The sequence below is a fragment of the Crotalus tigris genome, unplaced genomic scaffold, assembly GCF_016545835.1.
Source record: "Crotalus tigris isolate CLP2741 ecotype Arizona unplaced genomic scaffold, ASM1654583v1 scf7180000024441.2113493, whole genome shotgun sequence".
In the NCBI taxonomy this organism is placed as follows: Eukaryota; Metazoa; Chordata; class Lepidosauria; order Squamata; family Viperidae; genus Crotalus; species Crotalus tigris.
Genome location: NW_024100610.1, coordinates 167091 through 192930, shown reverse-complemented (window position 1 = coordinate 192930; position 25840 = coordinate 167091). Strand labels below are relative to the sequence as shown.

The window sequence follows — 25840 nt, the reverse complement described above, 5'->3', positions numbered from 1 at the left end:
ACAGGGGGCAGCCAGTTGCTGTCGCCCCTCACACCCCCGCCCGCAGCACCCCCACTGCCCCTGCCTCTTGCGCCCACACCCATTATTGCCCTAGCAGAGCCGAAGATCAAGAGAAACTTACCGCTCCAATCTCCTTCAGGTATCTTTGGAACTAACTAGGACAGTGATGGCGAACCTTTTAGAGACCGAGTGCCCAAAAACTGGCCCCGCCCCTGGTCCACCTCCCTGCTCCGCCCCTGCTCTGCCCCCCCATCCTTCATCCCACCTGCTCACAGGACCACTCACCGCCTCCAGGGCCCACCATAGATCGCCCAGGCAGCCCAGCAGCACTATGGTGGCCACACCCTCTGCCTGCGCCCTGCAGCATCAACTGCATGATAGGGTGTGAGGGCACAGTGTTGTCTACACTGCCTGGCTGCCATGTCCTTGGCTGTGCTACTCCATTGGGTCACGCTCGAGGGCAACTCTTTCAGGGGAGCTGCTGGAGAGGAGGGGGTCACCGGTGGAGGTAAGGCTGGGGCAACCGCACGTGTGCCCACAGAGAGGGCTCCGAGTGCCGCCTCGGGCACCCATGCAATTCCTAGGTCCCACTGAACTAGGAGATGGTGTAATTGGGTAACAGGGAGGGGTGCAAAGTTCCTGCCAATTCGCCTTCGCTGCAGACAACTTGCATGTGCAAAGTTTGCTGGCCAGGTGTTTTGGCGGGCTCAGCAGCAATTCCTATTGGCTTTCGAAAGCCAATAGGGGGGAATAGCACAGCTCATGCAAAAGTTGAAAAAAAAACCCACCAAAAAAAGATGCCAGAACGCCGTTCTGAGCATTCTCTGAGAAAAAAAAAAGCCCTGCAGATTAGTCTTCAAATATCAAAAAGGAGGACATGTAGGCCACTTTTCGAGGATACTTACAAAAGGAGGACTGTCCTCCCTAAAGGAGGACGGTTGGTCACCTTGAGACTGTATAGTATTTACAGTATCCGATTACGTATGTTTGCAAATATAAGTCCTCTCCCATATGTACACATGTATACTATTTTATAAGGATATGCATAAGACATGATTATGTATAAAACTGAGGTAATTTGCAGTTAGAATAGTTGTGCTTGGGATACCATATCTGAACACACATATAACATGCTACACACACACACACACACACACACACACGCACACACACATTAATCACTGCACATTTTGAATACACAGCTGAGATACTGTATGGAACAAAACTGTGACTGAATCTGGATGTTCTGCTTTGGATACTACGGAGCCTTTTCCCAGAAAGTAACAAGGAAAACAGGTCACGAAGAGGATGCGTAGCGTCCCAGGTGATACTGCGGACCCTACTCAAACATTGCTTATATACCATGTCCCGGATAGACAGAAGTGAACTACCGTAAATGCCGGCGTACAAGGCGACCCGGCGTATAAGACGACCCCCGTCTTTATAGCTGGGCCGCATTCCTAGAACGTCGTCTTATACGCTGGAAACTACCAGTATTTCTGGCGTATAAGACGACCCCCGTCTTTGGCGCCGATTTCAGCGCTCGCGGAAGTCGTCTTATACGCCAGCATTTACGGTACCAATAATCTTTTCTGCCATCCTCACCACTCTCTTCACTGCCTTCCTGTCTGAAGCAGTACTGCTTCCAAACCAGACAGTAATGCAATAATATGTAAAGCAAGGAAATTTTGTTTTTTTTCTTTGCTGCCATCCACTTGACGTCCAGATTTCTGCAATCCTGAGGGACCATTTGACTCTCAAGCGGTAGTTTCTGCAGCTGCCCATCCTATACAATCTGGCAGGGTCGCATTTCCTGGTCCCATCAGTTAAACAATGGCATTTGACGAGATCCAGGAAATGGCCTTGTCTGTACTCTAGAATGAGGTCTCCCCAGAGATTCCTATGGTTCCTCATCCTAAACTTAATCCAAATGAGCTATTAAAACCTATCTTGTCCCCCAGGTTTGTGCCTGTGAGAATTCTATGTTATTTTTCTGGATGTCTGTTTTTTGCATTGTTTGCATTTATATTGCTTTAAATGTTTATTGTATACTACCAGGGAGTATAATTTATAGTTCTGCCTGCATACGACGCATGTGCAAACGGACACTTCACTGTTCTCTGATAGGTTATAGTGGTATTGTATACTCAGCACCTTTTTTTTTTAATTATCATGAATTAACACAGGGAACCCAGGAAAAATTTCAGAGTGTTCAGGTCAACTGGCTAATAAATCTAATCTTCATGGATTATTCAAATCAGTACTGATTTGTCATATATATTCTATTATATTGATTGGTTTCAGGTGCTAATCTGGGCTGCACAACAATGGAACGGAAAATGTTGTGACAATGGAAAATATGCCAATTGTGGAAAGTATGGCAGGGTGCCATGCTTTGATACCACGTTGAGAAAAAAATAAATTCCATCCTCAAACATACCTAGTGTAGGGCAGAGTTCATGGTATATTATGCATGATACTTTGAAAAGCTACTGTAATTTAATTTTCACAAATGACAATTTAAACTTTCATATCTCTAATTTGCTCAGAATAATCCTATCATGACCTAGGCCAGGACCCTTAATCAATGAAAAGACTTAAGATCAAGGTTGCATGTGCCTAATTAATTCTCCATTAATTGTGAGTCATCTGTATCATTATTTTCAGGATTACTTATCCATGCTAGCAGTTATGGTGCTATATCTTTAAAAAAAAAAGCAAATGCTAAGGTCTAATTGGTTCCTTTGAAATTATTCTAATAAACCTGAACATTGCTGAGAAAGCCAACCTTAAAAAATCATTACCAAGTGTGGATATTTATATATATAGTGGATTACTGTGGGGTTGTCAGAGCTGTCCTTCAAGAGCTAATGTCCTTTTGACATAATGGCTCTAAAATATTGCCCAGAGAACTGTGAATTGGGTATGTATTAATAGTTATTTGGGTTGAAAACAAATAGGAGCCCAAAATGAAATGGTAGCAAGTGGGCCATAGTTATTAGCCTTGCTTGGTTGATCTGCTTCTACTATAGAATTTAACTTAGTTCAGTTGCTGTAATCAGCCTGTGAGTTGCTTGTAGAAAAATACTTTTGGAACAGGAGTCTCCGGTGAATTGTGATCTAGTAGAAAATTGGGCTTAATGTGTTTTGACTTTACAAGATACTAATAGAATAAGAATATTAGATAAAATGTTCACTTCTTTTGAAATTTTCTCTTAGGTATGGTGATCCATGTTTCTTTGTATTTAATAGCTCCTGTCTCTTGGCCCCTCTGACCCAGAGTTAGATATTGGGACATGCCCTTTTGGTACTGTGCTTCTGGTAATTCACTGGTTGGTGGTAATAATGTGTAGAATATAACAAAGCAAATTTTCTAAAGTTTAATCTGGTCTGTAATTGAGAAACTGGAAGTTAACCTATATTGTCTTAATTATATGGAGAAATATGAGGCACAAATTAATCAATGCTTGCATCGTCATTAAATGAGTAACTCCCCCATCCTTTTTTTGAGAAGTCTTCAATAGATCACAGTGCTTGAGTGACTTTGTGGGGTTTATAGAAAGGGAGAAAGTTGGATTAGTGTTTTGAGTGAGGATAGAAAACATCAGAGCAGACTCTGGAAAATCATTCCAGAATAAAGTAAAATGCTTCTGTACTGATGCCAAGAAAGCTACAGACATTTCTCTGAAGTCATCAGGAGCTGAGCCGGATCTGAAGAGTATTTTATTTTACTTATCTTAGAGAAAAGAACAAGAGCTTAAAATTAGTAATTTAATTTTAATTGATTATTGTAATTTTATTAAATTGTAACTACTTTTCTATAACTGCAAAACTTGCACTGAACATTTCGGTATACTATGATTGTTGCATGATTATTAACAATTGAAGTTATAAATTAAATATTACATATTTGTATGAGGAAAGGACAAATGTAACTAATAATCTGATCAAAATGGGCAACAGAATAGGTTGCCAATACAGATGAATTGCTGTTTTCAAGGTAAGTTTGGGTTTTTTGTCTGGGGAATATTTCATTTATTCCAATTTTGAGACTCTGGTGACTTAAAAATAAAAGAAATAATACATTTAAAAAAAGAACATGACCAACTAAAAGAACAAAATTAAGCTGAACTAAAAGGTGATCCACAACTGTTCTATCCCAAGACCTGAGAGAACCATAATGTTTTTATTAATTATTAATGTCCATAATGTTATAAAGTTGGGAGCCACACAAATCTTGGAGTGAGGGTTGACCAAGGATATCATTCCAGAGGGCAGGTGCTACAATTGAAAAGGTGTATTTCCCAAGTCCCATAAGATTGAATGAATATTTGGTGCCATAAAAAAAGTGATTTGGAGGAGCATGAAAAATGGAGGGTGGATGGAAAATCATGAAGAGGTTATAGTTAACATAGACTGAATTCTATTTGTTAATTCCCATTTAAGTGAATGCTGTTTCTCTTTCAGATGGGACCATGGAAGTGCTCCCTTTAGAATCCAAACCAATTATATCTATTCTTTCAGCATACCCTATATACCAAGAAAAATAAACAACCTTTCCATCTTGGTTACTTCAAAGTTATAAGGGGCCTTATTTTAAATATACTATGTAATAATATTCCATCTTTTCCCAACTTGATGTGCCTTCCCAATGCGGCCATACTAGATCAATACAGGTAGCCCTCAAGTTACAATAGTTCAGTAAGTGACTGTTCAAAGTTACAAGGGCACTGAAAAAAGTGACCGTTTTTCACACTTATGACCATTGCTGCGTTCCCATGGTCACATGCTCAAAATTCAGATGCTTGGCAACTGACTCATATTTATGATGGTTGCAGTGCCCAAGGGTCAGGTGATCACCTTTTTCAACCTTCTGACAAAGGGGTAGCCAGATTAATTTAACCTTGTTAATAACTTAACAGCTGCAGTGATTCACTTAACAATTGTGACAAGAAAGCTCGTAAAATGGGGTAAAACTTACTTAGCAAATGTCTCACTTAGCAACAGAAATATTAGAAATATTGTGGCCATAGGTTGAGGACTACCTGTAACATGTTTGTTTGTGCTGTTGAGTCAGTGTTGGCTTCTAGTGACTACCTGGACCAGTCTCTGCAGCCTTCTTAACAAGGTGTTGTTTTTTAAACTACTTTGATTCCTACCGCTGAGAGAGAAGGACTGGCCCAAGTTTCACCAGGCTGACTCTGTGCCTAAGGCAAGACTAGAACTCACAGTCTCTTGCCTTAATCACTACACCAAACTGGATTTCCAGAAGTATTTTTTTAAAAATAAAAGTTGAAATCCTAAACATTGGGAGGGCGCCAAGTTGCAGAAGGCTCCAGCGCTCCTTGAACTCCGCGGCAATCACCGTGGCGGAGCGCCACCAGGAGGCGCTGTGTCGCCTTCATGGAGCCCCTCTGTCTCCTCGGACTCGTAGAGCTCTCGGAGGGAGGACCGGGTTGTTGTCCCGGACTCGGGAATGGGGAGCGCGTGGCTGCCGGCGGGGCGTCTCTGATCGAGGTGAGGAGGTGCCGGCGGGTGGCTGCATTTCCATGAATGAATGATTGAATCGGTGGCTCTTTGGCAGAAGAGAGGGGTGGCTGGGTCAGTATTGCCGGCAGGGTGGGAAGGACAGAGCTGTCTTTTAGGAATGCGCAACTTGCGTTGATGCTTGAAGTGTCAGGCTGACAAAATAATCGGGAGAGGCTTGATGCAAGGGACGGAGCAAGAACGCAAAAAGACGTGGGTTGTTAATATGGTAAACATACCGACTATAAGCGGGTGAATCTTTCAAAAAGCCACAAGCTGCTGTGTTGGAGACCGGTTTACCCTCTGGTTGTATACATAATAGTTAGCACGACCGCATCCTTGTCTGTGGCTCAGTATCCCATTTCAGAGGTGGCTTGAAATTCTTTAAAGGAGGCGGAATTATTTTCGAGGGCGGGGAGAAGTTCTATACTGCGTGTTATTTTTCCAGCCAAAGCAGCGAGCGCTTTTGGAGTTCCTTTAGGGACTATCATCTGTACCCATAAAGGAGAATATTTGTAGCGCGGGATTGAAATGAGGGGTCCTTGGCGCTCTCTGAGCTGTTATTTTTAACAGAACCATTCTCTGTTCTTGGAGATTATCGGGGTCAGCTTTCACCACAAGACGCATGGTTTTGTGTGTCCTTAAAAAGTAGTCTGGGGGGAACTGCTCCTCCCCTGTCTATAGATTCCCAGTGGCTAATGTAATTATCTCCAAAAGAGAGCATGAAAAGGGGGAGCGATGTATAGACTTTGCCTGGAACTGATCTATTTGAAGAGAAGGTGAAGACTTTTTTGTCTGACTCTTTTTGCAAGGCACCCAGTTAAGAAAAGGGAAAATGGCTGATCAGCCTGGAGGCTGGCAGGCAGGACGTGTATAAGGCTAGCAAAGGGATATCTGTGGAGGAAGGGATGGAAGAAGCTTTTCTCAAAATAAACAAAACTGCTGCGGGGCATTATGACCGGAGAGAATGTTTCTGCTGCTGTTAAAAATGACGTGTAAATTAACCCCTTTAGTATGGGGCTTATTGCTCCAGTGGTTCCATTCCATGCTCTTAACCAATATTCGAATGCATCCAGCATTTGCAAAGGAATCCATCCCAGGATTTGTAGCCAGCTTGGAAGACATGGAGCAATCTGGGAAAAACCTTTAGGATGTTTGTAGATGACGTTCTAACCCTAACCCGTTCCAAATCTTACACATCTGGAGATACAAGGCAGTATTGTGATGCAGTTTATTCCAGGGTAAATGAAGTTTTGATTGGACCCCGAATCTGTCTGTCTCTTAATAATCAAACTAACAAGTCTTGCTTATAAGGCTAGTTGGTAGGGAATTGTATGGTAAGGAGGCAATTTCCTTTTGAATATCAAGTGCTGGGACAAGCAGACAATGATCATATCGTTTGAGCTCTGCTTGCAAGTCTCCTAGAAGTATTTGGTAATAGCCCCTGTTGGATATAGAATGCAGGGGAAGTTTTTTTTTTTTTTTAAGGATTTAATTGTGAGCCAGTGCATTGTTCTCAGCTATTTAGGGCACATTTTTTCCTGCAAAGGTAGACTTTTTCTGCAGTGATATAAGACTGACGGAGAAATAATCTGAAAGAGAATGTATATGTGTTAAATTTTCACTTTGCAGAGTGGTTTTGCGATAGGTATATTTTTGTGCAGTTCTGCTAGCCAGGTACTCTGATGGAATTATTGTTTGGGGAAGTTCTAACAGGCAGAGTTAAAATATAATGTTCTCCTACTCCTAGGTCTGAGCAATAATTTTACAGGGTAAGATGAAACATGGGAACCCAGACCAAACAACCCCCCCCCATCAAAAACCCTCTCCTTCTTTATAAGGACTATTTCTCAAGTGAAATTCAAATTCTGAGACTGTGAGAAGGAGCTTCATTTCTCAATTGCCTCTTTTCAATAAGACAAAATTTATAACTCCCAGAACATCCCTGAAGACTTGACATTGCAAATAGACTGACATGTTAGCAACAAAAGTTGGATGCACCAAGTTTAGTCATTGCCAAGAATGGCAATGTGAAAATTTATATAGGCTGTTGGTTATGAGAGGATTACTGTGGGAATGTGTTGAAGACTAAGCATGGTGCAGAAGTTGGATTACTAGGCTAGAGGTAAGAAGATCAAATTTCAAATCCCAGTTCCAGTATAAATCTTACCATGCCCTTAGACCAAGCTCTCACCAAACCTGTTTGTCACTGGGCAGGGGGTTTACAGAACAGAACAGAATAAAAGAGTTGGAAGGGACCTTGGAGGTCTTCTAGCCCAGTGGTTCTCAACCTGTGGGTTGGTACCCCATTTGGGGTCGAACGACCATTTCACGGGGGTCGCCAAACAACGCAGTCCGCCATTTTTTCCCCCTTTTCCTTAGCTGTGCTACTCCCTTTTATTCTATTGGCTTTTGAAAGCCAGTAGAATAGACTCTCTTGAATAGAGTCCAATTCTATTGGCTTTCAAAAGCCAATAGGAATTGTCCAGGCTGTCTCTGCCCTGCTGAGCCCGCCAAAAGTCCCATTCTGCAAACGGTGCTGCACGAGTTGAGTAGTCCTCGACTTACGACCGGTTGAATAGTCCTCGACTTATGACCGATTGGGGTCGCGGCATTAAAAAGATTGAGAACCACTGTTCTAGCCCAATGCCTTCCCAGGCAAGGAAACCCTATACCATTTCAGACAAATGGCTGTCCAGTCTCTTAAAAACTTCCAGTATTGGAACACCCACAACTTCTGGAAGCAAGTTGTTTCACTGATTAATTGTTCTAATTTAGAACAGAATAGAGCTGGAAGGGACCGTCCAGCCCTCCACTCAAGCAGGAGAACCCACTGTATACCATCTCAGACAAGCAACTGTCCAGTCTCTTCTTAGAAACCTCCAGTGATGGAGCACCCACGATTTCTGAGGGCAAGCTGTTCCACTGGTTAATTGTCTTCACTGTTAGGAAGGTTGCTTCTCTCCTTGATTAGTTTTCATCGATTGCTTCTTGTCCGGCCTTCAGGGGCTTTGGAGAATAGCTTGACTCCCTCTTCTTTGTGGCAGCCCCTGAGGTATTGAAACACTGCTATTAAATATTAGTCCTTCTTTTTCTTGAGGGGTTTTAGACTGTGGGTTTTTTTTTTAAGTTGTAAGCCATTTGGAGTCACCATATGTGAATTGGTCAGCTTTATAAATTTGTTTAATTAATAAAACCTACCCCACAAAGGCAATTTTTGATTGGACAGCATTCTTAATAAATTGTGGGAAAGTTGTCAGTACAATATACCTTGACCCCAAACATGTGACAAAACATTCCATGACATACTAATTAGCAAGATAGTTAAGAGTGAGATGAATGACTTGATTATTAAGTGGGTATATGAGGAGCTCAAAAATAGTATTCCAATCAGTATTTTCTGGTAGTACTCTTGTACTCTAACCAGTGTTTTTTCATCAGACTCAAATTCATAATCTTTTTTGGGGGGAGGGGGGATGTCCTTTTATTTGCAATCCAGAACGAATTGTAAATAAATAAAATTGTGGCAGGTATTAATCATTTGGATGAAGGAGTGGAGCAGATGCTTTCGGTTTGGGATGTTATGCTCTGAGTAAAAGGTCAGACTCAACAGCCTTTGGCCCTTTCCAGCTCTTTAATTCCACAAGCATACTAAGCCCAAACCAAACAAACAGTTTGCACAATGTGTCAACTCAGCCAGGGTCTTTGTGACCAGGTAATTTCACCAGAGAGCAAGCAGATTTAATTCTAACAACCCCAGCCTGTTTAGGGATCAATAGATTGCACTTAATAATAATAATAATAGTAGTAGTAAAGTTGGAAGGGACCTTGGAGGTCATCTAGTCCAACCCCCTGCTCGGGCAGGAAACCCTACACCATTTCGGACAAATGGCTGTCCAGTCTCTTCTTAAAAACTTCCAGTGTTGGAGCATTTACTGCTTCTGGAGGCAAGCTGTTCCACTGATTAATTGTTCTCACTGTCAGGAAGTTTCTCCTTAGTTCTAGGTTGCTTCTCTCCTTGATTAGTTTCCACCCGTTGCTTCTTGTCCTGCCTTCAGGTGCTTTGGAAAATAGCTTAATTCCCTCTTCTTTATGGCAGCCCCTGAGATATTGGAATACTGCTATCATGTCCCCCCTTGTCCTTCTCTTCGTTAAACTAGACATACCCAATTCTAGCAACCGTTCCTTATATGTTTTAGCCTCCAGTCCCCTAATCATCTTTGTTGCTCTTCTCTGTACTCTTTCTAGAGTCTCAACATCTTTTTTACATCGTGGTGACCAAAACTGGATGCAGTATTCCAAGTGTGGCCTTACCAAGGCATTGAAGAGTGGTATAATATTTTATATGTTACAGACATACCAGCAATCAGTAATGCTATATGTCCTAATACTTCCCACAGAAGGACCCTTGGTGTGTTTTGCTCAGAACTTTTACTTTTTTTCCCTTAAAGATTCAGCTCAAAGATTGAGCTTTTCCCAATCTGGTGCCCTCTGTGTATATTTGGGACTATGGTACTCCAAATAACTAGCCAATATAGACTTTGGCTTTCTTGGGAAATACAACACAAGGCGTATGGATTGTACAAAAGTGGGTATTTCATCCCCTTCATGTAGTAGTTCAAACCAACTGGATATAAATTATTGGCTGGCTGTGGCATGGAGCCATCTTGTTTTTTTATTTATTAATAAGGCAAGGTTTGAATGATTCAGTTATACAATTCGGTATAAATGTATATTCTACTCTTGCATTTTTCTTCCAAAGATGAAGCTGAACCTTATATGATATTGAGAAACCAGCACAATCACTATCAATATTTGGAATTACTATAGCACAAGGGGATACTAAATGAGAAGAAACTTTATTGTTTTTACTGCACAACAATGCACTTGTCCTGATACTCTTGGCACTAGGAAACACAGATTACAAAACACCTGTTTCCAGGTGCATTTTGTTTTCTTACTGTGATATTGTTTGTTTTATGCCTTATAAACCACCTACAGTTATAATTACCTTTCCATTTGGAAAAATTGAAAACATTATAGTGTTCCACTTCCAATGTTTTTTCAGTTAAGCGGCATTATAAATGAACTCTTTCTATTGGTTATAGCACTTGCCATCATGGCTTATCATTGACCATTTTAAGGCCAGGATGCTGGGAATATCTGCATTTGGAGGATCACTGTCTCACCATCCATTTATACTCTAGCCTTCCAGAATAATAATAATAATAATAATAATAATAATAATAATAATAATAATAATAATAATAATAATAATAATGTTGGAAGGGACCTTGGAGGTCATCTAGTCCAACCCCCTGCTCAGGCAGGAAACCCTATAACATTTCAGACAAATGGCTGTCCAGTCTCTTCTTAAAAACTTCCAGTGTTAGAGCATTCACCGCTTCTGGAGGCAGGTTGTTCCACTGGTTAATTGTTCTAACTGTCAGGAAGTTTCTCCTTAGTTCTAGGTTGCTTCTCTCCTTGATTAGTTTCCATCCGTTGCTTCTTGTCCTGCCTTTAGGTGCCTTGGAAAATAGCTTGACTCCCTCTTCTTTGTGGCAGCCCCTGAGATATTGGAATACTGCTATCATGTCCCCCCTTGTCCTTCTCTTCGTTAAACTAGACATACCCAATTCTCGCAACCGTTCCTTATATGTTTTAGCCTCCAGTCTCCTAATCATCTTTGTTGCTCTTCTCTGTACTCTTTCTAGAGTCTCAACATCTTTTTTACATCGTGGTGACCAAAACTGGATGCAGTATTCCAAGTGTGGCCTTACCAAGGCATTGAAGAGTGGTATAATATTTTATATGTTACAGACATACCAGCAATCAGTAATGCTATATGTCCTAATACTTCCCACAGAAGGACCCTTGGTGTGTTTTGCTCAGAACTTTTACTTTTTTTCCCTTAAAGATTCAGCTCAAAGATTGAGCTTTTCCCAATCTGGTGCCCTCTGTGTATATTTGGGACTATGGTACTCCAAATAACTAGCCAATATAGACTTTGGCTTTCTTGGGAAATACAACACAAGGCGTATGGATTGTACAAAAGTGGGTATTTCATCCCCTTCATGTAGTAGTTCAAACCAACTGGATATAAATTATTGGCTGGCTGTGGCATGGAGCCATCTTGTTTTTTTATTTATTAATAAGGCAAGGTTTGAATGATTCAGTTATACAATTCGGTATAAATGTATATTCTACTCTTGCATTTTTCTTCCAAAGATGAAGCTGAACCTTATATGATATTGAGAAACCAGCACAATCACTATCAATATTTGGAATTACTATAGCACAAGGGGATACTAAATGAGAAGAAACTTTATTGTTTTTACTGCACAACAATGCACTTGTCCTGATACTCTTGGCACTAGGAAACACAGATTACAAAACACCTGTTTCCAGGTGCATTTTGTTTTCTTACTGTGATATTGTTTGTTTTATGCCTTATAAACCACCTACAGTTATAATTACCTTTCCATTTGGAAAAATTGAAAACATTATAGTGTTCCACTTCCAATGTTTTTTCAGTTAAGCGGCATTATAAATGAACTCTTTCTATTGGTTATAGCACTTGCCATCATGGCTTATCATTGACCATTTTAAGGCCAGGATGCTGGGAATATCTGCATTTGGAGGATCACTGTCTCACCATCCATTTATACTCTAGCCTTCCAGAATAATAATAATAATAATAATAATAATAATAATAATAATAATAATAATGTTGGAAGGGACCTTGGAGGTCATCTAGTCCAACCCCCTGCTCAGGCAGGAAACCCTATAACATTTCAGACAAATGGCTGTCCAGTCTCTTCTTAAAAACTTCCAGTGTTGGAGCATTCACCACTTCTGGAGGCAGGTTGTTCTACTGGTTAATTGTTCTAACTGTCAGGAAGTTTCTCCTTAGTTCTAGGTTGCTTCTCTCCTTGATTAGTTTCCATCCGTTGCTTCTTGTCCTGCCTTTAGGTGCCTTGGAAAATAGCTTGACTCCCTCTTCTTTGTGGCAGCCCCTGAGATATTGGAATACTGTTATCATGTCCCCCTTCGTCCTTTTCTTCATTAAACTAGCCATACCCAATTCCAGCAGCCTTTCCTTATATGCTTTAGCCTCCAGTCCCCTAATCATCTTTGTTGTTCTTCTCTGTACTCTTTCTAGACTCTCAACGTCTTTTTTACATCGTGGTGACCAAAAGTGGATGCAGTATTCCAAAGGTGGCCTTTCCAAGGCATTGTAAAGTGGTATTAATACTTCATTTGATCTTGATTCTATCCCTCTGTTAATGCAGCCCACCACTGGGTTGGCCTTTTTGGCAGCTGCAGCACACTGCTGGCTCATATTTAAGTGATTGTCCACTAAGACTCCGAGGTCCCTCTCACAGTTACTACTATTGAGCAAGGTACCCCCTATACTATATCTGTACATTTGGTTTTTCTTGCCTAAATGTAGAACCTTACTTTTTTCACCATTGAATTTCATTTTGTTAGATAGCGCCCAGTTTTCAAGTCTGTCCAGATCCTCCTGTATCCTAAGCCTGTCTTCTAGAGTGTTGGCTATTCCTGCCAGCTTGGTGTCATCTGCAAATTTGATGATTTCCCCATCTGTTAAACTATAATTATTTGTCTTTCCCTACAGAATCAGGAAAGTTGGCTTGTTAAGTAATTTCAGCTTTCTTTCAAACGTAAAGAGGGCTTGTATAGAGGACTGCTTTTATATAAGAACAGTTTGCATGTCGTGGCATGCCTTGAGGCTGGTTTAGCTGAGGAGTGAATAATACCAAATTAGTGTTTGCTGGGTCAGCTCACAAGTGGATTTGACTGTCTGTCTTTTTAGTATGTTTGCAAAATTTATTGTGGCTTATAAACGTGAGATCTGGTTTTCTTTCCTCAGAAGAAATCACACTTTAACATGTAAATGGGTGGGGCGGACAGCAAAATTTAATTTTTGACTAGCTGAGAAAGCATTTTTGAACCAATAGCATCTTCTAAGAAATTATAAGCTATACAGCAAAGATTATGTTTTAATTTTAAATGATTTCCCCCGCCCCATCTTCTTTCCCTTGTTAGGGAAAGTAAAATTATAGATACTATTGACAGTATTGGTGTCTATAAACTACACTTATAAAATTCCGCCCATTACATACATGCGTATAGATTAGGGAATGGAAAATATGACAGTTTTAATTTGTGCTGTCTTAGGATCCCATTTAGGCAGACTTTTAAATTATTTTCAGTTTATCCTACAAGCTGCATAGTAGATTGAGTAAAGTTAATCCTCATTTAACGAACACAGTTAGGACTAACAACTTGGTCATTTAGTGAAGTGGTTGCTAATTGAATCCATTAATGTGCTTATAAACTTACTACTTCTGCTTTACAGACCTATGAAGACATATGTGCAAGGATTGGTTGTAAAGTCACTTTTTCATCACTGCAAATGTTTGCTAAACAATATAGCCACTAAATAAATATTTTGTTTGGTATATAGAACAGGAGAGAATGTACATATAGCTGATCATACTTATCTCAAAGCAATATGTTTGATTGTGAGCATAATGTTGTATTTGTGCTAGATTCAGAAGGTATTCAAAGTTGATACTTGATGAGGATAATCAAGTTTGCAAAGGTTGATAGTGATGGAGTTCACATTTTACTGCTACAATAAACATTTTTACCTTGAGTTGACTGCTCAGCATTTATGTTTTTTATGTTCAGCTGATGTGTGTCTCGTATTGTAGGCTTGTTCTAGTAGACATTTATTCTTTGGAATGGTCTGTTATGTAAAGTTTAGACCAGTGGTTCTCAACCTGTGGGTCGGGACCCCATTTGGGGTCGAACGACCATTTCACGGGGGTCGCCAAACCATGCTGTCTGCCATTTTTTCCCTTTTCCCTAGCTGTCTTACTCCCTCTTATTGGTGGCCACACCCACTTGGGGGGTCACCACAACATGGGGAACTGTATTATGGGGTCACGGCATTAGAAAGGTTGAGAACCACTGGTTTAGACTTATATTTTAAAAAAGAGGGTGTCACGTTTGTTGAGTTCAAGTAACAAGTTCCATTATAATCATTCTAGTGACTGCGATCTAAAGTTTCCACCTTTATTAGAAACTTTTAAAAAGCTTTTTTTTAAAGTTTAAGCCGGTTAGGTTAAACAAGCTCATTGAATTTAACGGGAGTGACATTTGGATAGATATGCATAAATCACATTGTATCTTACAGCTGTAACCCTTATAGCTCAGCACTGGAGTTGAAAGTTGAGCTGAGAATTTTTGACTTGGGAGAGGCAGAGATCAGAACCAAAGCTGACTTATCGTTGTTCAATTTCTAATCACCTCTAACCTCCTGTGCTAGATTGGTAGGAATGGTTAAACAAAGGCATATATAAAGAACTGGGATCTCATGGCAGCCCATTCATGATTCTGAGTTTTTTTGAGAAGACAATTCAAATAAAATGTAATTGCTTCTGTTCCTATTTAAAAAAGAAACACACCCACCCACACACATACACAAAGGTCAGGGCTAGTTGTCTGATTTCCTGCTTGTCTTTGCTTTTTGTTCTATAAGCAGGTATATGCCGTTCCTTTCTTTTCTGTGATAGTCAGTATGGAAAATGGATTTTGGGAAAACAAAAGCTATAGTTTTGTGATAGCACACAGGCTTTTTATGCTTTCCACAGATCATCGGCTTCTGTGCCCAAGCATCTTCAATTAATTTTGAGTCACAGGAATGCAAATTACATCCATGGACAATTACTGCAAATCGGTCAACTAGGGTAGATAGATACTCAGTTGAAATAGCAAAAAACAAACAAAAAAAAACACCACCCTTTGGGGTATCACTATAATTTGCAAGATGGTGCTTCTTGTGCATGTATAACCTTTGTATACGTACAAGAACAATCGTGGGTATGCCACTTCACACCCTTTGCTGCCAGAACCAAAACAAAGAGTAACAAAAGAGCAGTAATGTTTAGACAACTTTATGGCCCATAATTTTCCATTCCTTTAATTGCACTCAACTTTATAGAAGGTTTTTAAGGGCAGCTAAAATTTGTGCCAGCAAGAGGTGTAAAGTGGCACGTCTACCAGTGTGCCACTTGCTCATATGATGCTAGGCAAGGAACACCTTCTGAGCTCTTTCCTTGTATTTCATTGGCAGTGGGAGCTCAGAAAAGAGATCTTGGGATTATGGGTTACTCAATAAAATTGTCAACTTCAGAGGGAAATAAAAAGACAACGTTGTAGGATTTTCAGGAAACAAGTTAAAAATAAAAATTCCAGTTTTTATAAGAAAAAAATTAATACAGTATCTTTGTACATATCTATGCTATCATTATTGCTTGGGTGTTGTTTACCTTTCTGACTGGCTTAACCCTAACTTATAAAAGTAGAGTTGGAAAGAGATGCACCTAAATGGCCAGAGAACTGGAAGTTTTGTGAGGAAAGGTTTCGAAATTTGTACTTACTAGTTTAGTTTAACGCAGTGTTTGTCAACCTTGCTAACTTTAAGACGTGTGGACTTCAACTTCCAGAATTCCACAGCAGACGTTGACACAGCTTAAAAAGTTTCCGAAGTTGAGAAACATTGGTTTAATGAGACTAAATTTATTTAATCACTGAATTTCTAGGCCACCTCAATCTATCATTGCTCTGAACAGTTTCCATGGTTCAACAAAATATTTATGCTATTACACTGATTTTGTTCCTCCAATAATGCCATGAATTTTATATTACATCCTTTCTCTTATCCCTATCACAAAATCCCCTTTTTAAAAAACCTTTATCCTGAAACCAACATAACCTGTTTTTAAACATTCTCCACATTTAATTTGATTCCTAGAAAGGGAACTGGGAATAGTGACTTGAGTCTCCCTAAGTCAAACTGCATCCCTAAACTTAGCATGTTATGGTGACAATTATTTTTCCATAAATTGATAATAAGAAAAAATATGTTAAATAATGACATATTTGAATTGCTCCTCAGGTCAAATTAATAAATATTTTGCTAATATTTTAGACCTTCCTAAGCCGTTGCATGAATCTGCCCCATAGTAGTGTAAGTCTTGCTAACCACTAGTCTGGATGGACCTTGAACAAAAGTTGAAGAGTGTCAAAAGCAGTGCAGATCATAAGTATTAGTCCACTATTCCCTCTAGATAGCAATATTGCAAACTGAGTTAAAGGTTTTGAACCATGATAATAAAATCAAGAAATGTTAACAAAGTCACATGCTGCCTTGACAAGGTTTAGTCTAAGATCCTTTATAATGCCTTAGTAAGGCCACACTTGGAATACTGCATCCAATTTTGGTCACCACAATGTAAAAAAGACGTTGAGACTCTAGAAAGAGTGCAGAGAAGAGCAACAAAGATGATTAGGGGACTGGAGGCTGAAACATATAAGGAATGGTTGCTGGAATTGGGTATGTCTAGTTTAATGAAAAGAAGGACTCGGGGTAACATGATAGCAGTGTTCCAAGATTTCGGGTTGCCACAAAGAAGAGGGAGTCAAGCGATTCTCCAAAACGCCTGAAGGCAGGACAAGAAGCAACGGATGGAAACTAATCAAGGAGAGAAGCAACCTAGAACTAAGGAGAAATTTCCTGACAGTTAGAACAGTTAAGCAGTGGAACAACTTGCCTCCAGAAGCGGTGAATGCTCCAACACTGGAAGTTTTTAAGAAGAGACTGGACAGCCATTTGTCTGAAATGGTATAGGGTTTCCTGCCTGAGTAGGGGGTTAGAATGGGATAGAATGATAGCAGTTGGAACCCCCTGCTCAGGCTGGACTAGAAGACCTCCAAGATCCCTTCCAACTCTGTTAATCTATCCTATCCCCATTAATCCTAATGCATAAAACTAAGCACATCCGCTTGTTAATCTCCTCTTGACCCATGCCATGTTCATCAGGATTGTGGCAGGCCTGAGGTATGGATGTTATTAGGAAGAAAGTGTTTGTTCTGGGGAAAGATTAATGAAGAGCAAACAGATAATTTCAAAAGAGTTTAAAGTTCATTTTGTCAAGCTTTAGGTTAAGAAAAATTTGGTCTTGGAATCATCCTCCTTGAGGGGTCCAGTGGGAAAACTGTCTTGAAAAACAATTATTTTATACAATGACATTATGTAGTACAAATATGAAGACTTTTATCATCTAAATTGATTGCATTAAAGAATACATGTGTACCAAGTTAGACACATCTCTGATAGTTGGGCCTATCTTTTTTCTTTTCTTTTCTTTTTCTCTTACAATGACATGAGTAGTTCTCAAGTGTTTTTCAGGTGAGACCGGTTTATCAGGGCAACCTGGTCTACCCCAAATACGGGACGGAGCATACTGCTTCCTCTTTCACTTTTCAGGCCCAATCTAGGAGCCTTCACAGGCAGTCGCTTCTGCGACAGACTATTTTTGTGTTAAATTTTTAATTTAACGAAAAAGAATTAAAGAGAGACTAGTATAGCTATTTCAAGCTGAATAGCTCAAAATAGCTATAGCAGTCTCCTTTAATTCTTTGTCGGTAAATTTAAAATTTAACACATGAGTAGTTCTCACTAATTTGATTGGATTTCTGAACATGTTTTGGAATTTTGCCCCCTTTTTGGGGTGTATTAAATTATGCAGAGGCTTATAGCCTTTTTACTGGAGGAAATCTGTTTTGGATACTGCACGCATAATTATTATAGCAATGTAACTTTAATCTGGCTTCATGGCATTATGTTCCAATAAGACTTGTATTTTTTATAATAAAATATGTTATAAAATGTGTATGATTTTCATTCTCAAATTTTTCTTTTTCAGAGGGCAAAAACTGAGATAGATGTACTTGAGTAGTGTAGGATTGTTACGTTATGTTATATTCCAACAATATATATGGCCAGCTCTCTGATTACTGAGACTCGGCAGCAGACAAGAAATTAAAACCAGGAAACAGCAGAAAAACAGATGGCTGTTGCTCTTTGTGGATCATACGGTAGTCTGACAAACTAAAGGAGTTGGAGGGGGGAGCATAATCTTCTGAGAAAACATGCACAGAATGCTTTGTAATATACTAACTAACCTAGTGGGGTAACGGTTATAAAATAAATGCTTTTGTATCATTAAAGCTTTAAAGGTAATTAAAAGAAAGTCCATATTTTTGAGTTCCAGCGTAGTTTCGACATTTCTTGAACCACTACATTTTTATACAATAGAGGCAGCTGCCAGAAATTATGGTCATATTTTACATTATAGAATTGTTTGACTGCATTCTTTTTCTAGAATAAGAACATAAAATGTAGGCAAAGCTTCAAGGAATTATCCATTAATTGTGAAAACCCATTATCCATTTGCCTGTATGTGTGGGGTTCCCTCTCCATTTTTCCCTTAGGTTGTGCTTTTTTTTTTTCTTTTTTCTTTGCATTTACAGAAATAAACTTCTGCTGGAGAAAGAAATTGTACTTGAACCAGATGTTTCAGTTTCTAAAGAAATATTTTGCTGGCAGTCAGATATCTACTTAGCTTTTGGATTTATGTATCTGTATAATTGCAATAAGTTCTATAAATCAGTCTTCAAGAAACTGAGCTTTTGCCTCTGGTACTATTTTTGTGAAGTACTTTCTCATGGTTGGGCAAGAAAAAAAATCCTTAGTTCCACATGAGTCATGTGAATGAGTCAAACCCTATATCATAAAAATAGAGCTGGATCTCCACCATATCTGCCTTTCCCTGCTGCAGCCTGAAGAAAAGTGTTAGGCAGAACTCTGGGTCTGTAGCATGGCACATGCAGCTTTACCTCTAAAATATGGATCTAATGTCTTTTATTCTCTTTTGCAGCTACTGTGACTGGTTCTAAAGAGCCCAATTCTGGAGAGAAAGCTCTAACCATGACACCAGGCAAGGAAAGGGAAGCACTCTGTGGTAAATCTGTCTTTAATCTTCATGTCTTTTAAGCAATTTGGTTGCTTTTCAGAAATAGTGGCTCAAATATCTCCCTTTTATAACTGAATGTCTACTGTTCTTTCCAGCATTTCTAGAATGGCATGTTATCCTTGGTTTAGGCAGGGGTTCTCAACCTTGGCAACTTTAAGACTTGTGGACTTCAACTCCCAGAATTCCTCAGCCTGGTTTAGAGGGTCACAAACAGAGCCCCAAGCTCTTTTTGTGTGATTTCCAGAACCTCATCTGACCATTACTGCTGAAAATGGTGACATATTTTTTTACCATTTTGAGGCAGAAAGCCACATGAAAAGGACTACTGCAAACTCTACAGCAGTGGTTCTCAACCTATGGGTCGCGACCCCTTTGGGGTCGATCGACCATTTCACGGGGGTCGCCAAGCAAGGCTATCCGCCATTTTTTTTCCCTTTTCCTGCGGGTGCCGGTGGTCGGCCTGCTCTGTCTCTGCCGCTTGCCAGCTACGCCTCGGCTGGCGCAGGGGATGGCACCACGCATGCGTGGCGCTTCCGGGCAGGGAAAGTCCTCGACTTACGACCGGTTTAGTCCTCGACTTACGACTGGTTGGGGATCGCAACATTAAAAAGGTTGAGAACCACTGCTCTACAGTGATGGTCTTCACATTATTTGAAAAATGAGACCTATCTGCACAATCTTTTGCTGATCTTTTCTCAAAACAAAACTTCTCAAGTCAGTTTGCATCATTGTGCCATCTGTTGTGGCCCTTGGATTTAGACAAGGGCCACAACAGATGTGGCCCTTCATTTTGCTTTTTACCCATTCTATATTGCTTCCTGTCTCATGAGATTCCCCAAGCTAACTTACATTATAATAAAAATAAGCTATGGACAGCTCAGTTTACCATGTCTTTGTTATGCTCATTGGTTACAGTTAACATTTATGAAAGATGCCTACTTTTTTGTTTATCATTGGGTAAAAAAAATTGGAAATAGTCTTCCTACAACATATGCCTTAGGTGTTAAGTTCTGTGAAAGAGAGCCTTATAGATTTATGTGTGGAAATTACGTATAGCATAAGCCCTATATAAGTCTTTGTAAATGGATATTCCATTGAGCTAAAGCAGTGGTTCTCAACCTGTGGGTCAGGACCCCATTGGGGTCAAACAACCATTTCATAGGGGTCGCCAAACCACACTGTCCGCCATTTTTTTCCCTTTTCCCTAGCTGTCCTACTCCCTCTTATTGGTGGCCACACCCACTTGGGGGTCACCACAACTTGGGGAACTGTATTATGGGGTCACGGCATTAGAAAGGTTGAGAACCACTGAGCTAAAGGGACTTGCTTTTAGAAAAGTAGGTGTAGATTTCTGTTTTAGGTTTGCATTTGCAAAGCTAACATCCTTTTAGAATATGAAAATGAGAAAAATTAGCGAAAAGCTCTCCAGCAACAGAATATTTAAGACAAAATATGGACATTCTGCTGATTTTGCCTGACAATCAGGCTGTGAGTTCGATCCAAGGTAATGACAGATATTTCTCTCTCTGGGTACAAAGAGAAAATATCTGCTGCAAACTCCTGTAGGTGTCAGGAAGGACATCTGGCCAGTAAACGCTCAGCTCCATTCGACTCTACCCTGATGTAAGAGATTACAGGATTCTTAATAGAAAAAAAAAAAAAGACTTCTGCTGATTCTTCTATTTTCTTCCAATGTAACTGATTCTCATTAACTCAAGTTTCTCATAAGTAAAGTATCTGGAACTGGGAGAGAAATTCTTTATCAGCCAGTTGTTAAACCACCCAGCAATATTCTGCAAGATAATTGTTATGGCTCTGCAGTCAGGTTATCAGCAGCTCCCAATCCATGCTAGTGAACATTTTTTAAACTGTATCTTGAAGTAACATTATGGCCAGAAATACTGTCAATCAGACTATAAACTCCTCTACATTCTTAAGACTTAACTTGAGGCTGAGGCTGGTTTTGTCTGTGACATTCAGATGTGTCAGAGAAAGTTAAATAAGTGGATGTCTAAGATTATTAAGGTATTTGGCTTTGAAGCGCCCAAGTGGTAATATTTAAATCACTTTATAGGACACTAAGAAAAGTAACATTTTATTGAACCATTTTTGGAAGAACTATTGGTTCTGTACGTTCAAATAATTAGACATTATTATAAAATTCCAATAAAGAAACATATGTACTGCTAGAATTATTGAAATATATTAAGGCCATTTTGAATCTGTTCATTATTTCCACTAATATACATGATACATATATAGCACAGCATTAATTGGCTTTGCAAGCAAAATATATTGCTGTTTTGCCAGACAGATGGCTAATGTAGTAAATTAAGTTTTATTCTTTCTGTTCAAGGCGAGCCAATTATAAAACTGGCATGGCACATTTTACATTAAATATATTGAAATGGATTTTAAATATGCATTTTGGATTTTGACATGAAGATGGTTTTTAGATGTTTTTGGATGTGTGTGTGTGATCAGCATATATTTGATTAAACACTTTTGGAGATTATCATATAGCCATGCACCATAGATACACACTATACAATATTACATACACGTACACACACACGTGTGTGTGTGTGTGTGAGAGAGAGAGAGAGAGAGAGAGGGAGGGAGGGAGGGAGGGAGGGAGGGAAAGAGTGAGTTTATAATTCCAGTTTTGCTTACTTATTAACTTGGCTGTAACATTCTTTCAATCACTCTTTTGTCATTTCTTATTCAAAATATTTTACAGCCTAAATGCATGTGTACTCACATGCACTAAGTCTCTTTGTAATATAAACATAAGATGTTTGGCTGGTTTAGTTATTTTGCCTTTTATTTTTTTGTGTTGTGAGAAGTTTGTGAATTATGAAATTATAATAGAACGTATATTTGTCTGAATCTCAAAATATTTTTAAATAGATCTCCTCTTACCTATCAGATTTTCAAGTTTCTAGTTGCAGATAAAATATAGATACTTAGCAGATTTAGTTGTAAATTCAGATAGCTAAAGTAGAAATATTTCCTTGCTTTTAATTCCCTTTTTAGTTCCTTTGCTTCCCTTCTAAGCTGTTGGAATTCAAATTCTGTGAAAATTTGATTGTGCAGTCACAATTTTCTGGAAGAAAATATAACACAAAGTGGGAAAATGTGATCAAACAACAGATCATTGCATTGAGAAAATGTATACAGAGAGTTAACTTGAGTTAACTTGTAAGGAAACTGAGGCAGAAAATTAGCAAGGGAGAGAAATATATGAGGAAAGAGGCAGTTGATACTTAGTCATAGAAGCAAAGGAATTGAGAAGAAGGAGACAATTAGTGGATGTGAAAAGAGAAATAATGTCATGTAAATTAGCACTTAGTTTTATTGATATAGGTCAGGGGTAGGCAACCTTGGCTCTTTTATGACTCTTGGACTTTTCTGGAAGTTGAAGTCCACCGAGTCATAAAAGAACCAAGGTTGCCTACCCTTGATATAGGTCTACATAGAAACAACTTCTACAATATTTCTTCACACAGTATTATTATTAAATAGAGTTTATAATCAGTAAAATACACAAAATATCTCCAGTATGGCTAAGATAGTAAATTGAGTGTATTGATTAGGGGGTTTAGAGATTGTAAAATATATTTATTTCTCATGAAAATAAATAAAGTTAGAAAAAAATGCATCACTTGTAGATTTCCAGTAGGGATTCATGGTGAATTAGACATCCCTGAAGGAGCAAAGGTAGCCTGGTGGCAGAGATAAGTAGCCAGTGAATTCTGTTCAACAAAATCTTTCTGGAAAAAGGAGAGATTACCCATTTGCATTCTGGGCAATTACTCTACACAGTAGTCTAGAGTAGACTACAGGAACTGAGTTTTATTGTGGTCAGCTTGTGTCATCCCTCAGAGTAAACCAGACAGGAAACAAGACTAGATGAACTAATTCTACTTTACTGTCAGGCAACATTAACAGAACCATCTGAAGGTAAACTTCCCATTCCCGCTTTTAACTGTCTGATCAATTAAGGCAGATCCTTCCTAATTTTCTTTTTCTGACCGTTAATCCTTCAGGGTTAATCCTGCTTCTCTTGTTGGGTTGTTTTCTGGACAGCATCTATTCTCCTCTTTTTTCCAGATCATTCACACATTTCATTACAGCCTGTGAATCGAACAGCAGGGAATTGTGGAATTTCAATCAAGCTCACAAATGTACAGCAGGGAATTGTGCTTGACTTACAACCATTTGTTTGAAGTTACAACAGCACTGAAAAAAGTGACTGATGATCGTTTTTCGCACTTACGACCGTTGCAGCATCCCCATGGTCACGTGATCAAAATTCATCTGCTTGGCAAACTGACTCATATTTATGACAGTTACAATGTTCTAGAGTCACGTGATCCTCTTTCAAGACCTTCTGACAAGCAAAGTCAATGGGGAAGCCGGATTCACTTAACAACCATGCTACTAACTTAATAACTGCAGTGATTTACTTAACAACTGTGGCAGGAAAAATCATAAAATGGCACAAAACTCAATTTAAACACCTGGAGGGACCCACCTCAGCTAGCCACCCAAGGGAGCAGAACTCTTGAAACAGGCATTGCCTCAAAAGGAAACTTTTATTAGGAGTTGGTGACAGTAGGGAAGTCAAGGAGAGATCTGGGGAGAATCCTGCTAAAACGGTATAGTTAAATCAGCAATCTTTCTCCTCCCACCAGAGTCATAATGTCCATTTGAAATCCAGCCAATCCACAGGTGGCACAATGTATGGGTAACTGGCACAGTTGGCCCTCATCTCAAGGTCTTCTCCAGTTTCGTTTCTCTGCAACCGTCTCCCTAATAAAGGAGACACATTCCTTTCTCAAGTGGATAGAGGTAGGAGAGGAAAGGTAGAAAGCAAAAGTTATCCCAAGTTCAGGGGTAGGCAACTTTGGCTCTTTTATGACTGTGGACTTCAATTCCCAGAATTCCTGAGCCAGCATGGCTCAGCTTGGAAGCCTCTCCCTTTCCCCTCAGCATGGCTGGCTCAGGAATTCTGGGAGTTGAAGTCCACAAGTCATAAAAGAGCCAAGGTTGCCTACTCCTGCCCAAGGGAAAGCAAATTCCCCCCTCCCCTACGCAGAATGGCAGGCCTCAAAACAAGAGCACATATGCAGGGAAAACAATAAGGATTTGGGGACCTGACAACACCTGTCTCATTTAGCAACATTAATTTTGGGTTCAATTGTCATAAGTCAAGGACTACCTGTAACGTAGCCTATGTGGACCTAAAGTTTGCCGAGCCTCGTTTCTTAATCATGTTCAGAAATTGCTGCCTGTAAATTATTAGGAATCTTTTGATCTATCAGTTTTATAGCCTCAGGTGAGCTGCCTTCATTCCTTAGCAAAAGATGTTTTAAGTTTTAGGACTTAAAATTTTTATTTTGATTAGAACATTAAATCTGGAAGGGGTCCAGATGAATTTGAAATAAGTTTTTGAAATTAATTATAAGAATTCTTCCCATGGGAAAATGTGGTTGTTCTTAGTTCTTAAAATAAAACCATAATAGGTTGAGACTTTAAAGGTTGGACACTAAAGGGAATGAGAAGGAATTAAAAATTGCAATTAAAGGAGAGAAACAAATTTGACTCACTAATACAGAATGGAGCAAAATTCTTTAACATGGACATACTGAAGAATATTTTGAGCAATGGACCCAGAAGTTAATTTTAAGAGTGTCTGCCATTATGGATAGACTGTTTAAAAGTTGCTACGGAAAAAAAAAGTTTTACCTGACAAGACCAAGATCGTTTGAAAGTGGATTTAAAAATGACAGACTATAAGAATGATATGGATACACTGGATATAATAATGAAACCAGCTGATGTCTTCATAATTAAAAGTGACCTGGATAACTTTCCTCTATTTGATTTACAAAAAAATTATTAAAGTTTTAAAAGATTTTCTGGGGACAAAGAAAAAATGAAAAGAAATCAAATTCTAGAACATTATTTGAAAGGATTAAAGATCCAGTCTGTTAAAAGGAGAGGTACTCCTTGACTTGAGACAAAATCTCAAAAGAATCAAAATGATAGTTTGCATAATTTTTTTAATTGATGTTATACCTATCTTTATTTTATTTTATTTTGATCCAAAATGATTCACACAGTGCATAGCTAAAGTAGAGATTGTTCTTCCCTGACCCATTCTCTGTTTGGATGGTTTTAAAAAACATTTTCACTCATGGGTGATAATCCTCTCAGTGGCTACTAGTCATGATGGCTCCATTTTAATTCTGGTAAGCCAGTGTGCCTCTAGTAGGAAAGATTAGCATGCATTAGTACAATTGCAGTCTTATCTGTTTATGAGCTTCCCAGAAGCATAGCAGAATTGGAGGGACGGGGGGGGGGTAGACTGAAAGAAGCCACAGTGTGGCATTGCAACC

The 25840-nt window shown here is 39.3% G+C and overlaps 1 protein-coding gene across 4 annotated transcripts in view; it reads left to right on the top strand.

Moving 5' to 3' along the window:
* Positions 1-5433: 5433 nt before the first annotated feature.
* Positions 5434-25840, top strand: part of SLC11A2 (solute carrier family 11 member 2) — a 77818-nt gene continuing 57411 nt past the window's right edge. Inside the window, exons 1-2 of one of the 4 annotated variants that reach the window (XM_039332023.1) lie at positions 5434-5517; positions 19341-19424. In XM_039332023.1, coding sequence (XP_039187957.1) covers positions 19391-19424 — 34 coding nt within the window. In that variant the 5' untranslated portion in view covers positions 5434-5517; positions 19341-19390. Of the gene's footprint in view, positions 5518-5582; positions 5602-19340; positions 19425-25840 lie in introns of those variants that run through there. The other 3 variants (XM_039332020.1, XM_039332022.1, XM_039332018.1) reach the window with 3 other exon arrangements.